The sequence below is a fragment of the Colius striatus genome, chromosome Z, assembly GCF_028858725.1.
Source record: "Colius striatus isolate bColStr4 chromosome Z, bColStr4.1.hap1, whole genome shotgun sequence".
NCBI lineage: Eukaryota > Metazoa > Chordata > Aves > Coliiformes > Coliidae > Colius > Colius striatus.
Window position 1 is genome coordinate 16,179,101 of NC_084790.1, and position 18,270 is coordinate 16,197,370.

The following is an 18,270-nucleotide window of genomic DNA, read 5'->3' on the forward strand; positions in this document are numbered from 1 at the left end:
AAACTCATCATATATTTTCAAGAATGAAAACTTAGTCTGCCTAAGATTCTTTAATCAAAAGATATTTTTAAGAAAAATACTGTAAAAAATAGTTGATTGAAACTAGCTTCTTTTGTAATTTTGATGTTTTTTCTAGAGAAAATAGAAGAAGTTTCAGAGTTTTTTTAATGCAACATTATGTAGAAAAGTCAGTCTTATTTTTAGAAAAATAGTTTGGTAGATGAAGACACTGAATTTTCCACCTGTCTTACCTGGACTGTAGAACAAGGTCAGTGCTAGTGAGATGTGCACATGGTCTTGGAGGTTAGCTGTAGTAGATACTGGGTAATGAAGTTCAGCTGCCTGTCATTCATGACAGGTGTTAAGCAATATCCAGAATAATGGCCAATTCTGTCTGTTTTATGATTTATACTAATAATGTACTCAGTACAGTCTCTTGAGCTGTAAACCTGGGACAGGAACACTTTTCAGAATTAATTGATGCTGCAGAGAACATCGCTATAGGACTCTACTCTTACTTTCAGGGTTCGTGTAAAAACTTGATCGTTTTGGAATAAATGCTGACATGGAGTTAACCAGGGCTAAGAATCTGGCATTCATAGGACATCTGTTGGATTCACTGTCATATGTCCCAGAAAACAGACTCAAATGGCTGCTGAGCGGTTACGAGAGACATTGAAGAGTCTGATAACCTTGATCAAATTGTAAATGCATAGGAAAGCATGGTTTTATTCTTGTCACTGACCAAGGAGAAGCAGCATCTATGACTCTCAGCCATGTTCAGTTTCAGTTCGGTTTCAGCAGAAGTCAACTAAACCTTTTGGTACTTCAAGGACCCATAATGGTGGTGGCTCAGTCAAATGTACCTGAGTTATGTAAGACATGAAACACTGCTTCCAGTGACCCAGTAGCATTCAGGGAAAGCAAGATGTTGCAGGTAAATTCTTGGTTGCATCAAAATGTGGATGATTACTGCACTTACAAATAGGGAATTTCCATGGGATATCAGAGGAACCATGTTTTCCTCTAAAATAATTTTACTTCACCATCTCAATGAAATATTTTTCCATTCTGTCTCCTTTCAAAAATGCTAATGGGGGGATTTTTTAAAAGGAAATTCCTTCCTGTGTTCATCACTTTTCATTAGGAGTTGTTGTTCTGGGAGCAGTGCCATCCTTTTATTTGTTGTTTGAGACACATGGTGATTTTAATTAAGTGGCCATTGTCTATGTACATCATGGTGGTTGAACTTGGTGACCAGGGATCTATAATTTTAAGTGTGCAGGGCAGCTGTAGTTTTTGCTGCAATACTTCAGTGGATTTTTTTCACCAGAGAGGATCCTTTCTCCTCTTGGACAGCTTTGTCCTGCATAGTCTCAGGTATAGCATTATTGGTGGGTTTAAGACAGTCTAATATATGCATATTCAGAAGCCTTGAGTAGAATTTAACCCTACAGAGCTCCACGTAGATGAACTCCTCTTCTGGTGTCCCAAACACACGGGATGACTATCACAATTCTCTTATTTGAACCCTGAGTTGCAGGCAAAGCACATGTGAACACAGATCTACTCTATTTGCTTTAGCAAGTCAGCACAAGAGAAACTCATCCTTTGGCATTATGCAAGGGTAGGGTCAGGTGAAATCAAGAAAGTTAATTCTGAAGGTGTGTTTTCCCCATCTAAGCAAGAATTGTTATTCTGAATGCAAGTGATAAAAATAGCAGGAAAGGAGCCGCGCACACACTGCCCCACAAATGCCAATTCCTTTACAGAAGCACTTAAGTTGGTTGCAGGAGTGTATCTCTTTCTCTCCCTTAAACTTCCCCATTCTTATACCTAAGCATATAACTTCTCTGACACTACTGAGGAAAAGGGATTCAAGGCTGCAGTGAAAGTAGGTGTATTTCTGGATTGAAGGCACTTTCTTTCTTCACCCTGAACTGAACGTTCAGTTCTTTGCAAGTGATTTTACCTTCCCCTTAACAGGAGCCTGTTCAACATATGAGAAGCAAAGCACTTCAACTTCCCGGCTTTTACACTGACTCCCTCACCAGTATCTGCCTCTGTGAATTAACTGTATTCTGGGCCCAAAACCAGTATGCCAAGATATTTCTTGTATACTGTGACAAGTTGCCTAGTTAGTGGAGATCAATGCTTGTGACAGCAATCTCCAGTTTAAAGGAGTTAAACGGGAGATCAGATTAAGGCCATACCTGGTCATGAACAGTTTGCTTTATCTCCAGTCTCTCCTTTGCTTCCTGCTGTGCATACAACCATGGAAAGAGACAGCAAAGGAGGGGAGCTAAACCCAGGCCCTTACAGTTTAGGTGGATTTCACCTGCTCCCCTTGGGCGTTTATCTACTGCACTTCCACAAGTAAGAGCTCACCTTGCTTAGTCCTAAAAAACTCATCTGCTTGTTGTTTGGAGTGTTGGAAATGGCTACAGTTTTGTCATAAGATATGTGGGTATAGGGAATACTCATGGAAAGCATTACAGCAGCATCTTGTGCTCCTGCTGTTCATACTTCCCAACTAGGTCTTTCCAAATGTGTAGTTTGGTTTGCTCAGGAGCAGGGAGGTTTCAGCAAGGTGAGTCACTAAGGTCCTAGGCACAAAGGAAATTTGAAGTCATGAATCTATACTTTATTGGCCATTTATGACATATATGTCTTCTGCACAGGGAGACTGCAAGTGAAAAAGAGTGGCAGTTTCCTGGGTGCTACATAAGAGCAATACAGTACTGTTTCCTTAAGTTCAGAAGCTGAATTCCAGTATACAAATGCAAGGAAATTGTCCTTGATTCATCTATTAAGGGAAGCAAAGCTTAGTCAGGTGGACATGGATTTCAAGGCACTGGAGCTGAGACAATCTTTGCAGAAAAATGGCAAAGAGCAAAGCCAATAGCTTACATTTATCTGTTGTTGATGTAACTGCAGAGAAAAACGAATCTCAGAAATGGATGAGTATGGACTCCAGTTCTGCTGCTAGCAGGGTAGGAGAGGAGCTGAAGGAGTCATTTCCCACAATCTGAAAAAACACATATTTCCTAGTGCTTGAGTCAGGAGACCAAGAAAACCCTCCAGCTTCCAATGATGAAAGCTGTGTGGCTACCCTTAACAACAAGATTTTCACTGAGTGCAGTCATGCCAGTGCATAGGATGATCTACTTTGATACACTTGGCAGGATAGTGGGGTCCACCTTCTCATACTGGCAGCAAGTTATGAAAGTGAATATTGATGATCCAATAGGAGCAGGCATCCTGACACCAACCTTCAAGGTGTGTTCATCCTGACATAGCAGTGTCTCTACTTCAGTTCTTCACCCTGCCTTGTTCAGGTGCAGTGATTTCTATTGTACACTGTTTACAACAGCAGAAAGCATTTAGAACTGTGTTTGGCAACAGTACTGTGCTGCATCATTGCAACTGGTAGTGATGGTTGCTATCATGACAGTTTGCTTCTCTTCAAACACAATAGGAAAAGAATTGATCAAACAGGAAGGAAGCAGATTGGGGAAAGAAAAAACAGAAAGAAGGAAATTAACTTTCTGTCTTAATATTTTCTTTCCCGTGAACCATTAGTGCTGCACTGCAGAAGTGGAAACTAATTTACAGCTTTGATTTCACTACTGAAAGATGTGAAGTCACCACAGTGAAGATAGTCATTTAAACTACCACCCTTGTCAAAGTTTCAGTTTCACTGACTGAGGAGTGATTTCTTGGCATTATACTAACTGCAGGTTGAAACCATTAGTAGAACCCCAATGCTCCTTTTTTCTTAGAGTTCTGGATGGCCCTGAACTGGCAACAGAAAAAATGAGGCATCGGCAGCTCTTGTTTGTTTGTTTCCTTGCTTGCTCCCCTGAAAATCTTTGTGTTTTAAATTAACAGGGATTAATATCTGCCAACTGTGCAGAGTGGAGAGAATAATGTCTTGCTGAATAAATTCACATGATTCTTGGAAGACAGTTCTTTGTAACTGTTTTCCTTGCTTTGAAGCAGACTATAGTTTTCCTCCAACTGTGTCATCATTTTGGTGCATTTGTTTTGCATTGGCTGGTACTATCCCTCTTCCACTCAGTCTTCCATAGCAGGCTGGACAGTTGATTGTTGTGCAGGATAAAGTCAATGGGAAATCACTGAAACTACTGGTGGTAACTACTCCAGTGTTGTGCTACACATCTCCTTAAGGGTCACAAGAACTTCATTGAGTTTTTTATTGAGTTGGTGATCTTTTGTTTTTTCCCACCATGTTCTCCTGGAGACCTGTACCATAAGTCTTACCTTGCTATCAGATTTGGGCATGTGATTTCCCAGTGAGGTCAGTGCTACTCCATGGAATGCTCTCTGCACACATGTGAGCTGGCTTTAAAACAAAAAAATCAGGTGCCTTTGCCAGTGCAAGAGGAGCAGAGGGCTTTCACCAAGGCTTTACTGCCTCAAGGATTCACATGGCTTCAGAGGTGTGTGTTTTTCCACAGACAGTTATGACTCTGTGAGCTGCATCATCTCTGTATTGCTTCCCACACTGTGCAGGCAGATCTCTAAATAAGAACAAAAATTATTCTGTAATGGAAAATTGACATATTGTCTGGTGGCAATGTCACAGAAAAGCATTTTGTTATAACTTGTTTTTTTTTTCAAGCTCCCAGGTTTTCTTTGGATTTGGGTTTTTTTGTTAATTTGTGATTGATTGGGTTTTCTTGAGTGGAACAATTTGACAATCCTAATACTAAACTGTAAGTTATTTTAATCAAATGTAACACACAATTCAGACAAAAACCCTTCACCTCTTCTCTGATGAATGAAAAATCAGTGGTGTTAGGATGAGCGTGAGAGAAGGACAAGCTTACATAAACTTAGCAAACACTCTCAAAACCATCTATGATTCAGAGGCTTACTGAACCAGATGAAACTTCAGTTGGTGTAGTTACCTTCACAATATTTCTTCTTGCTGACTGTCCCCAGACTCCTCTGGGACCCTGATCACCTTCTAGAACCCAAAGCATCCTGAGACAGGGATTTCCACAGCAAGCCGTTGCCTTGGTTTCAAATCTGCCCATCCAGCTTCATGCAATGCTCCTTTTCTTTCTTTCAAGAGGAGACAGAGAGAGCAGTAGATCTGCACTGTCTGTCTCTATGCCCTCACTCATCATCACTTTACACATCTCTGTTTTGTCTTTCTGACACTTCTCTCTTCCAAGTGGATGGGGTCCTACTGAGTATCTGATATATTTGGGATTTAGTATTACAAAAGTGACACTGGCCAAGAAGCAACTACTTCCTTTCTGAAAACAAGCTTCTTTGAAAAGGAAGTAAATTTATGGTTTCCGTGTTGTGCACCAACACATGAATGCTTGTGTACAAATCAAATGTGTGATTGAACAGATATCAGAGTATGAGTAACCTTGCCATTTGACCTACATTCTTGGCACATTATTTGAGTCTGTTAGTAAAAAAATCAAGTACTTTCCTATTTTCATAGTATTTTTGGTGAAGACAAAGTATGTAAGATTTAGATCTTATTTTACTCATGAATATCCCAAATATTCAGAAAGTCCTGAGTGTACCTCCCAAGTGATACTCCTCTACTATTTTGGAAAGGTAGCCATCTCAGATAGAAATCTTTTCTTTTAAACCTACCACAATCACAGTAAAATTGGCTTCAGTGCCTGTTTTCTCTACCTCTTTTCAACCTAGTTTCTATAATCCTTTCACTTCTTGAAAAAAAAACCAAACCACTTAGTGTCCACAGAACAGCTTCAAGGAACTGAGTAGGTGTGTCCTTGACATGCCAGCTGACAGTTTTCACTAACCTCCTCAAAAGGTGCAGGAACTGTGTAAAATCTGGCTATCATGTATATATCTGAGCATCCTCTTGGCTCCTGTCTTCCCCCTTGTGGTAGTTTGAGCCTGGATGCCAGGTGCCCACCACACTGCTCTATCCCCCATCTCCTCAGCAAGCCAGGGAAGGGGAGAAAATAAGATGGGAGTCTCGTGGGTTGAGATAAAAGCAGTTTAATAAATAAGCAGCAAAGCCGCGCGCGCGGGAAGCAAAGCAGAAGCAGATAAGCTGTTACTCTCTACTTCCCATCAGCAGCGATGTCCGGCCACCTCCCGAGAAGCAGGGCTTCAGTACGCGTAGCGGTTGCTTTGGGAAGGCCAGGAATGAATCTCGCCTCCCCTTCCTGCTCCTCTCTCCCAGTTTATATTACCGAGCTGACACCATATGGTATGGAATATCTCCTTGGTGAGCCTGGGTCAGCTGTCCTGGCCATGGTCCCTCCCAAGATCATGCCCACCCACAGCTATTGGTGAAGGTGGGGGAAGGAATGCTGGAGGGACAGCCCTGATGCTGTGCGAGCAGTAGTCATAATATTGATATCAACAGTAAGCACAGCACTGCAGGAGCTGCTGTGGAAAATCACTACCATCCCAGACCCACTACACCGCTATGTGTTGATCTCCGTGCATCCTTGCCTGGGGAGGAGATGTTCTTGGGGGTTACTTCCTGGAGGTGATTAGTGTTAATTGCTAGCTGAAGCAATGATAGATTTTTTTTCCTGCATTGCAGGAAAAAGAGAGGACATGAATTTAACTGAAGCTGTGTGAACTTGTTTATTTAAAGCAAGCACTTTACTTTCTTGGTACCAGGACCTTTAGTAAATTTATAACTTAAAAAAGCAGTCAAGGAAAAAAGATATCTATAAGTAGATGAACAGAGTAATGAAGAACATCTACTGGCTTCAGTGTAGAAAAGTGCCTTCACAAATGATCATGCTTAAGAATGTAATTTACATACTTTTCAGTTGTCTTGATTCTGCTTAAGTGGGAGTTGGTTTCATCTCCTGAATGTCTGAAACTCTTGACATGCGTATTTTGGTAGGATTTTTGTCAGCTGGTCCAGTCTTCTACATGTTTTTCAGAACATAAAACCAGGAGCACATATATTCTCAGTGCAGGGCCACAAATACGATGGAGTGGAGCTTCTCCCTTATGGGAGAAAGGCTGAGGGAACTGGGGCTCTTTAGCTTGGAGAAGAAGAGACTGAGGGGTGACCTCATTAAGGTTTACAAATATGTAAAGAGTGAGTGTCAGGAGGATGGAACCAGGGTCTTCTCAGTGATGTCCAATGACAGGACAAGGGGCAATAGGTACAAGAGAGAACATAAGAGGCTCCAAAGAAATACAAGGAAGAATTTCTTCACTGTGAGTGTGTCGGTGCACTGGAACAGGCTGCTCAGATGAGTTGTGGAGTCTCCTTCTCTGGAAACATTAAAAATCCACCTGGATGAGGTCCTGTGTGACCTACTGTAGGTGGTCCTGCTCTGGTAAGGGGGTTGGACTGGGCGATCTTTCAATGTCCCTTTCAGCCCTTGAAATTCTGTGATTCTGTGGTTCTGTGACTAGGAGAAGTCTAAACAGAATGTGATCTAGTGATCTGAAGGTGAAACTTTCTGATAGCTGATTACCAATGTTGCAATTCATATCATCAGAGAAAAAAAAAAAAGGTATTTTTTCTATCATACTCCTCAGCTGTAGCTGTGGTACAAAATCAGAGGGCATAGGTGTGCAGTCAGGCTGACTGAAAACCAGTGAATGGAAATGTGAGCAATATTCCAATTTAACTCCACAGAAGCCTACTAGTTAGTAAGTAGTTCAAGTATTTTAGTGCCCGCTGTGTTGCTGCCTACAGGAAAAATACACTAAGTGGTTTCCCTTTCTTACAAAGAAAAGAAGTTTCCATCTATGTTTTATAAGGTTGTCTTGTCACATCCATTATACAGCATGACACAACCAGCCAGAGGAGGTACTAAAGTGATTTCTATCATATATTTTAGCTAGAAGATTTTTGTGAAAGGTAGAATATGTATTTATATATAAAAACTTATGTATGTATATACACACATACAAATGTAGGTCATTTAGCTGTGAAGAGGTAGGTGCTTTATGCTGGCCTGTGGAGTTTTCAGATGTAGGTTGTTAATGTCCACATATGTCAAATTCAAACATTCTGTCATCTGGATAGCTTGGCATAAACAGGTCAGAACTATCTTTATTCTGAGAATATTGAACCATTAACTGGAATGGCTTTTAGAACTCCTTTATTCCACTCCATGGCTGACCAGCTTTTTGAAGAAACAGCAAATTATGGTATTGAGTCTCCAAAGCACACTGTTCATATCACAGACTGAAAAAAATGTCAAGAATAATCCCTGAACAATTTGGTTTTTTTTTTTAACCCCTAAGCCACCTAATATCCTGTTCCATGTAGAAATGGAGAGAGGAGATGGGGACTGGAGGTGTGACTGAACAGGTGATCCACAGACTATCAGTTTTCTGTAAGGCAGCATTTCTAAAGGTGCATGAATAAATTTTGTACGCATCTGTGTGCACAAATGTAAAGTATTTGCTGAATGTACAGAGCAGTGAGATGCCAAGTTTTCAGATGGTAGACACAGTTTATGGCATTTTATTTTTCAAAAAGGCCAATTTTACTATTCCAAAACAACTGCACCAGAATACTTTTGTTCAGCAGTAATATTTTACATACGGTGAGGAGTGTGTGTGTAGATGTACACAAATAATCAGCATGTAAGGATGTGCAGTGTAATAAAGAACTGCTTGACATATGCATCATTTGACTACTTTTTGCTACTTCTGGGCTCATTGCTCCAGCTCTCCCATCACCATTCTGATATCCCACTCTGGCAGGAGTAGTCCATAGAGTTATGTAGCTCCATGTTTAGCTTTGATTTGAGTGAGCCTAGCATTAAAAAAAATAAAAAATGTTGCTTGATCTTCCCTGTAGGTATCATGTTGTCACTCAAAATGCCCTGGATTTAGGTCCGATAGAAACACTATTTCTGCATAGACAGCATCTCATTATATGCCCTTTGAGGACAAGGCATGAAAGCTTCAGATCCCTGGAAAGCAGTGAATTCCCATAGCATCAATAAGGCAGCTAAAACTGACACATAAAAATTATTTCCAAGACTTCAAGAGTTCCCAAATGTCTTCAAGCCCAACCTTAGAGCTACCAAAATACTTAAATAACAAAAACATGGTAGGGAGTAAAAACTGGTTTTCCAGTAAAAACTGGGGCTGATATGCTTATTTCATTTACTACTCAGTATTTCTATCTTGGCTGCAAAATCTAAAATGAGAAATTACCTCCAGGAGAGGGAACTTGGTTTGTACTGGGGACAGGTGAGAATAAACATGCCCCACAAGATGCAGAAGACTGATGAAAGGCAAGTAGTTGATCCTTCATAGGAGGAAAAGGGGAGAAGAGCAGGTCAACCTGCACTTGAAATCCCTTACAGAGTCTGCGGCTGGCTAAAGGGAGTAGCCTGGGGATGGACAAGTGGTCATGTTCACAAACATGATAGTGAAAACTCTCAGGTGTGGAAATGGCCTTTCTCTCCCTGACACCAGTCAATCATGCCAGCATCTGGGAGCCAGTAAGGGCCTGCTGCCAGTGTGGCTTGAGTTTAAAACAAAGCAAGCTGGAGGTTATCCCATTTTCTCTGCAGGTAAATCCCTTGCAGTCTGGCTTAACACTTTCTCCCTGTTGAGCCTAGGGAAAGCCTTACCACTATCCTCCCTGGGGAGAAATATGGTCTGCATCCGAGCTCTCTTCCTCTGTGGTGCCACCCACTTGCTTTCGTGTATCCTCGTTGTCACACAATTGCACCATGCAATACATGTTTTTGGCCCAGCATCTCAAATTCTAAAACACATCTTTGTCCCTTTAACTTCTCTCTCAGCTGTTATGCCTGTTTTCTCCCCTCCTCTGGGACTGTGCACTCTGTTGCTGCTCCGGCTGCTGGGAGAAAGCACGGAGAATTTCTCCTGCTGGCAAGCGATCGGCTAGTCTGGGGCTGGCGTGTTCCCAGGACGCTGCTGTTTGCATACCAGCAGGCAGAGGAGCAGGTGAAATGAGACTGGTGACATCTGTACAGATGCATTTGACTGCTTACATGCTCTTACCAATCTGCTACCTTTAAAGCCTTCATTTCTCTGATGAGATCTCTCTTTTTCTCCCTCTCTCTCTCTCTGTCTCAAATTATTTTTTTAAGGAGAAAAGGAAAAGGCAGACAGAAATAGAAGGCAAGAGACAACAGCTTGAGGACCAGATACTTCAGCTGCAGCATTTCAAGGTAAGGGACTGATGCCAGAAATGATGGATTGACTAAATGTGTTTGTTATTAGAAATGCAGATCACACGTCTGAAAGCTGGGTAGAGCCCACTCCGACATGAAACACCTTTCACTGCCGGAGCCTATCTCTTGCAGTGATCATGTCCTGCCTGCTTTTCATTCTGTGTGTTTCATGCACAGGACGGTGTTGCAGTAACAGCTTAGGAGCATGGAATAGGGAATCTGTGAGCACAGGCAGCTTTGCAATGCTGTTATTATTAACGCTGTTATTTATTATACATCATAATAAGACACCAGTCACAGTGGATTGGGTGTACACTGCATGGTTTCGGTGAGCACTTTGTGCCTGCAGAGCTGTGTTGGATTTTTCTGGTGCCTGTCACTAGGTTTTGTGTGTGTGTTGCAGAGAGGGTGCTAGTTAGCATGCGTGTGTGTAAAGCTTTAATTGCAAGATGAAGTTATTAGGCATACAATGCATAATGAAGTGGGTAGAATGTGTGCACATGCAGAGAGGGTGTTGATGCATGTGTGCGTGTCTACATGGAGAGGCATCTTAATATTTAACAGGGTGCTGACCAGCCCTAGTCCCTGTTGTACTCCATGACAGCTACAGATCATTTGAAAGCCATCCCGGTTATTTCCGTCATTTATCTTTCCTGTCAGTAGCAGAATTTATCTTTATATTTGTGCGTAGCAATGAGAAGAACAAAAACATACATGTGATCTTTTCGTAACAAGTGCATATTTGTGGATCAAATCTCATTAGATTAGTTCAGTAGGGGAGCCTGAAGAATTCCAGTGATTAAAATTTCTGAGAAAGATGATCAGGACTGGATCAGTTTATCCTTGCAGCAAGTGAGCTGGGCTGTGTTTTTAAAAATAGACATTTAAGTTTCTTGTGCAGTGTGTGTGTGTATATGTATGTGTGTGAACAGTGCACCTGCCTGGGGAGTTGGTGTGCAGAATGTCTTCTCTGCCCACGCATGCACTTGAAGACCAGATTTCAAGTTATGCTACAGACAGGATCCTTCTCCTAGCCCCTGCCATCATGTTCTGTAAATTATTTCTCATTTTCTGGTGAAGATCATAGAATCATTTCAGTTGGAAAAGATGTTTAAGATGATGTAGTTAAGCCTGTAATTGATTGCAGCCTACACAAATGCTTCATCAGGTTCACCATAAATCTCTGGATGGCACACACTGTCTTTGGTGTTACCAGTCAATGATGTGATTGCTTTTCTGTAGGAAAGCAGGAGTTGCCATTTCGTTCAGGCTGCGATTGACTACAGGTGAGAGATTATTTCTTCTGATGGCCAGAACTGGTGCAGCAGGGTAGTAAGAGATGCCTTCAGTGCCTTTGTGATGCTTGCTTTTTTTCTTTTTGCTGCAAAGCTCAGTACTTCCGTTATCACGTTAACTGTTTCCAAGCTAATTGAATTATGCTTTTTCATTAAATTCTTTACAGAATCACAGAATCACTTAGCAGAGCCTTTTGGAAAGCTAATTCTGACAATTCTTTACATCATCTGGTTTATTTTGATACAGCTGTTGCTAAAGTGAATTTTATCACCATCCACGGGGAAAAGTAAAACCTCTCAAGGTGGTGCAGTGGGGTCAGTCCCTTGGCTGCTGCAAACTGACACTGACTTCAGCCCTGTTATGCTGATTGCTACTAGCAGAGGTTCAGTCTTGCTGCATAGATTTTTTGAGTGACACACATGAAAATTAACTGTTTCCCTTCATTATTTAGTTCACAGCCTGGAGCAAAAGTACAGGCTGACAAGAGGAGATCAGGGCACAGAAATTTAAAATGGCAGCTTTCTCAGCCAAAAGCACAGACAGTCTTTAGGTCTGAGTGTGAGGATGGGCGTCATGATAGGAGCTTCTCTGCCTCTCCATTCAATAACATCACCTCCTAAATGGAAGTGCCTCCTAAATGGAGGAAGGCCCCAGGCTCAAATAAGCAAACAAAAAACTAGATACTCTGGCTGAGGATATTTCGCTTTCTCTGTGGACATAGACCAAGCAAGCTGCATTTTGCTTCTCATTCTTTGCTCAGTGTTCTGGTTGCTTAATGGTGTGCAGAACAAAATGGTGTTTGGCCTGCCAGGCTGCTGCATTCATTTGAGAAGCTGTATATCCTTTGTCCATCTCCTCAGAGTTCTCCTTTACCTCACCATGGTTGCTCTGAGCCTCTGCAACCTAGAGTTTCCAAGACTGCTGTAAATATACTCCCCCAGTTTGACATGGCTCCCTGGTCTGGCTCACACAGCCCAAAATAAGTACATCCCTTTTCCTTCAGAAGTGCTAGCAGAACATGGTTCATTTCCTAAATTATGTGGATTTGAACAAATTCTGTGCAAGACATAAATCCAGGTCAGAAACACCAGGCTTGCCTAGGAAGCTCATGTATTTACCTAAAATGCTGCAAGGCTTTATGTCACTGTAAAGACTTCATATCAGTGTTTGTTAAAATCTGCTGTAGAAAAACCTTTGAAAATAATATCTGGGTTAATCCTGTGTCTGCAGTATATGGGTTGATCCCACAAGCATAACAGCGTGAGCTCACCCAAAGACATTAATGCCAAGATTCAATGGATTTCCTTTTTTTTTTTTATGCAATGTCAGGGTAATTTTCTTTTTAAAATACACTGTGTAAAATAACATGTTTGGTTACCTAATAAAGATTCTGGAAGCTGCAGGGGTTCTGTTAATTTCAGACAATGTTATTCACATAAGAAAAGTACGTAATAGAAATAGTTCATTGAAAATGTTTATGCTGGATTACCTGCAGTTTTCAAGTTGCTGATGCCAAACAGACCCCTGGAAAATGGCTTAACTCTACTACCAGTTCATTCATTTTTCCCTTGTTACACAGCTGTCTGGAAACAAGGGAACAGCAGCTGCTGCCGTGTTGTTTTAGGCAGAAAAACCTAGCAAACACTAGAGTTAGTAAATGTCAGCACTGAATATGGATAGGTCTTTGTCAAGACATTTGGCTTCTGAGAATGTGGCCCATAGCTTTAGGGCTGAGGACACCAGGAAAAAACCATGACTCAGCTACTAATGGTCTATATAAGTTTATGAGTTAGCCAAGAGAAACCCTCCAAGTGTGAAAGTCTGGAGTAGGTGAAAGTCTGGAGTAGTGTAGGCTCTGAAAACTGACTCCCCTTGAAGTTAACAGTGAAAGCGATATCCCTTCTTCTGTGAGTCATTGGAAAGTAGGGACATTGGTGGGCACAGAGAGTCCATGTGGTCGTTAAGGGTCATTGGGACACTCTGTTGAAGGCAAAAGGTGTATTTGTCTACATTACAACCAGATGCTTCATTCGAAAGGCCCTTGGTGTTGACAAAGGTATAAAGCTGCTTTGGAGCCCCATTTTTTGAGACTGAACATGCTATCTTTCTCTAATAAACGTCAATTTACAACAGCTTCCCTTACCTCCTACCTACTTTAATCCTTAAAGCCAAAATAATCCTCTTCCTTTCATATAATACAAGGTGTCTTTTGTTGTGCTTTTTAACAGTAGATAGAGTTTAAATGTCATGCTTCAGCAGTTCATTTGCCATCTACCTATAGACAGGGCTTCACACGTTCATGGCAACTGGAGGTGTTACCAGCTTCTATAGTCTGAAATCAGAGGAGGAGGCAAAATTCACCTTACAAAAACATGCTGTCTGCATTATCCATCAACATGATGTGGTTTCTTGAGGGAAACAGTAATTGATTTTCGTTGATTAGTTGCACTGGAGATATGACCTACAAGCAACAGCTGCTTCTAAGAACTTGTTCAGCTAGGCAGCAGTTGGGTAGGGCTGTTTTAATGGAATTGTTTACTTCTTCAAATAAATTCTAGGGCAGAACTGTTTCTGCCTCTGTAGTTAGTTGAACAGAATTTCTGTATTTGTTTACTGTAGCTTTGTTTGACGGTGGCTGGTAATAAAATAAATGGTACAAAACCTCATAATTGAATGAAAAATTACTTCTCTGTAGTAACTTTAACTATTATGATAAATTCATTTACCACTGTTAGTTTCTTTCTGAAGTGATATAAATATTAGGGACCCATTTCTCTTAATATTGTCTTCTTAAAGATGGTAGTTCTTGAACACTTAATCTATAACACAATTACATCTTTATTCTGAAGGAGAGGAGGCCTTTGTATGTTACAGAGAATTTGTTAGGGTATGATTTTGGCTGAAACTACTTCATCTATAAATAAATTTTTGTTTTATTATTCCACAGTTATATTGCTATCCTCAATTTATTCTAGTCTTAAAATAACTGCTGTCAGAGAATATAAATAGATACATCTTTCTATATGTACATATCTATATACCCAACAGTGTGGAAAAATAGACATAACTTTTGTAAATGAAGGATTCTTGTTTCTCCTTTATGTTGAATCCCTTTGTGATTTTCAAGTAAATTAACCCTTAAATCAAATGGCAACTCAGTCAAGCACACAAAAAATGTTTTCTGATGTCATGGACAGACCTGTTCTCTACAGTGTCAGTGCAATAGCCCCGATAAGCTATTCTTATTAATAAATGAGCACACTTTCTGGTCTGTGATGTCTGCTATGGTAGTCCCAGGCTGACCCTCTATTTTTAATGTACTGGACCCCACTGCACATTTGAGAGATTGGAAGGTACCGTGATCTCCATTTCTCAACTTCATCTCTGGGAAATGAAGAAGCTAAGAGCTAATTTGGAAAGAAATTTGAATTCCAGAGCAGAGAGGAACCCTGTTCATCTCTTTCTGTACATTAGAATCCTAAAAAAGTATTGTTGTATGACTTATACTTTGAACTGGGGCAGAGTTATCCTTGTATGACCAGGTAAGTAAGCCTCCCCATGTAGGCAGGGCTTTCTTGAAACTCATCAAAATTGGCATTCACATTTTCACCTGTAAGAAGGTCCTTCAAGTAGGTCATACCTCTCTGGCAGTTTTCGCTTTAGCCGGACTCTGTCAAAGTAACTGAAGGATGTTTATGGATCATTTCTACTCCAGCCACTCCTAATGACCTGCCCAAAAATCAAGTCATGTGACCTGAGCCCAGATGTTTAAAAGAACTTTTAAGGTCAGAAAAGAAAGGTATCTCTGATAAATAGCTTTCCTTTTTGCCTCTTTTGACTGGTGTGTGTATGTGGAAGGGAGTGCTGAACTGAAGCCTAGGACAAACTGAACGTAGAGAGGAAATTACTGTTTCAGAGATAATAGTAAAGCAACTGTGGCTGTGTGCGCTAATGATGGTAACTTGCAATGCCTATTTGTTTTGAGGGGCGAGAGAATTGCCAGTTTTTGAAATTACAGATTTTTTACTATTCCAAAAGCCAGGGGGAGGTTATTATTACTGAAAATTGTTTAGTTTTGTCTCAAAAAGTTGCTATACCTCCTTTCAAAATGTGGAGTGAGTACTCTTAGGGAATACTAATTTTCTAAATTTAGTACTAAAATTTAGTACTTACATTTCTGGCTTCAGGTAAAAGTATGATTGAACTATTTTCATGTGGGTATCTGTAAAAGAGGGTAATATTTAATTTGCCAGTCCAACCACACGAAGTCCAAAACTTAGCTAGCTTCAAACTATTTCTTCCTGCAGCTCCCTGGGAAACAAAGATGTTCTCACGGAGCCACAAAGTGATTTATATGCAAAAGAATCCTGAAGGTCTCCTCATGCCCTTGCTCCTATGCCCATCTTCATCCCATTACATTTGGACTCTTGCCCAGGACAGAGGTCTCATGTTCCCCTTGGGAAACCCACTCCCAAGTTAGGTCACCATCCGGAGGGCCACATGTGCCTCACTGCAGTATCCTCATTTGGAAGCTGTGTCCCTGCACTGCCAGAGTGTGTCTGCTGGAACAGCCTTCTCCCCTTAGCCCTCCCCTCACCCCTGCAGCAGCCATTGGCAGTTGTTCATTGTTTATTCTTGTTATGGTGCTTAATATTGCCACAAATGAAATGCTAATAATTGGACAAAGACTTTGTTGTTATCTTCACATGAAGAAGTCCTGAAATCTTGGGTTTCCTAAAGAGAGATACTGAAAAATAAGCCCCATCTCTCCAGCTTAGGTATCAGCATGATTGTTTTCACCTGTTACTTCAAGCAGAACTTTCAGGTAGCCCGGATGTGTAGAATATGTGTGTAGAAAAGAGCTTATGTTTGAGTTATCTTTCGTTGTATTGTTGTTTCTTATCTCACTGTAATCTCAAGTCTTGAGTGAGCATTAGAAACTTACCTCTATCAGGCCATACCTACAATCCCCTCTAAGTGAAACCTGTCTGTACAGACCAGGGCTCTGTGGCGGATGAGGAGAAATACAAACTTAGTGTTTTCTCTCATAGAGTCTTGACAATGTCTCTTGCTGTGATGGGTTTCTCTGCAGCTGAAAGAGCTTGGATTTTATTTCTTCTTCTTCATCTTTGTATGGAAACAAATGTCTACTTGATTTACAAAGTTAAATAAAACAGGGCACCTGAACAATATAAAAGCAATGCACACAAAATATTTACACTAATGATCTTGTTAATGGATGGGAAGCTTACGCTGAGGACGTAAACCAACACTTTTTTTCCCCTAAAGCATTCCTAGTTGGGCCGCTATCTGTACAGTTGCAATTTCTGTTCCTGGGAGTTTTTAAACAAACAAAGCAGGAGAGCTTCATGAAGGATCTACAGATATCATCACACCCACCCCTCAGGTAGTTTGCCACAGATGTACCTTCCCTGTTTACCTGCAGCTCTTGTTAGATGCCCCTTGCCTTACCACAAGGGCACCCAGCTGACATTCAACCCTTCCCAAGTTAATGTAAGTCATGCCAGCTATTTCAGTCTTCCCTCATCTATTTTTACAGTTACACTGCACTGTTTAACGTGTTAAACTACTCTTTCTGTGCTGAATGCGTACTTTGAGAAAGAGCAATGGCTGAGTAAATACCCAGGGGAGCTGAAGGGCTGTCAAATGTAGCAAACAAACAAAGGGGAAAGATTATCTCTGCAAAGTCTTTTGGCTGCCATGATTATAGGTGGTATTCATCATAATAGTAACCATGGGGGTTTTATTTATTTATTTACTATTGATTTATCCATCTCCCCACGTGGCTCCCTGGTGCTGTAGGCAACCTCTGTCATGCCAGAAGTTACAAAGAGAAGAGTAGACATCTTGCTTAGGGGAAGGCAGAACAGTGGTCTCTTAGACGAGGATATTTCCTTGGAGGAGGCACTGGGAAATTTTAGAGCTACCCTGAAACAATACCTAAGAACCAGTGATACTGAGCTTTGGGGGTCCACTGCAGTAAGGGCTTTCTGAAAAGGGAAAACTCAGACAAGTGAAATGGTGGCCAATACCTCTGTGACTGATAAGAAAGTTGGTTAGAGGTTAAGACATCAGTCTCCAGTGACTGGTCACAAAAGGTTGTCAATTACAGTGAGCAGGTATTAACAGACTTGAAAAATTCACCTAATGTGTGTTGTGTGTTTCTGATGCTTGATGTAAATGCATGCTTCTTAAAAAAAGTTTTAAGACATTGCTTCCTTAAGATATTTATAAAAAATGTTTTATTCATTTTTTGAACAAAGAATAACAGCAGCAAACTTGCAGCTCTACAAGATAATATTTAATCAGCTTTATAAACATGCTCTTTGGTCTTAGGCTGGCTAAGCTACAACAAGTAACATACTGTTTTTTGTTGAGTGATGTTAGCCATGATATTGTGATTGAAGTCAAGACTACAATCAAGCTGCCAGTTTTTCAGCATGACTTAGTTCCCTAATCTGGCCAATGCTTGAGTCCTATCCTTGTGTCATGCAGACATGCTCCTTAGGCTAGAACAAGTATCTTAGATGACTAGAAAGGAAACAGAAAGTTTTGCCACTGTGAAAAAACAGATCTTGCTAGCAAGCTGGAAACAACTGCTTATTCTGTTCCAGGGTCAGCCATGCCATACAAGGCCACATCCACCTTGTGACAGGGCAGAGTAAAATCTCTTGTGTTTGCCAAGGACCACACTTCTCCTGCCTTTTGCAAGCAGTCTCTCTTGCACTGAAACACCACATAGGAAAACTCTGCATCAGCATGGTCAAAGAATGAAACTGTTTTGTTC

At 40.9% G+C, this 18,270-nt stretch overlaps 1 protein-coding gene across 1 annotated transcript in view; it reads left to right on the top strand.

Annotated features, from left to right (window-relative positions):
• The window catches only part of PALM2AKAP2 (PALM2 and AKAP2 fusion), a 264,450-nt gene that overhangs the window by 37,268 nt on the left and 208,912 nt on the right, over positions 1 to 18,270 (top strand). Inside the window, exon 2 of the mRNA XM_062017385.1 lies at positions 10,083 to 10,163. Coding sequence (XP_061873369.1) covers positions 10,083 to 10,163 — 81 coding nt within the window. The remainder of the gene's footprint in view (positions 1 to 10,082; positions 10,164 to 18,270) is intronic.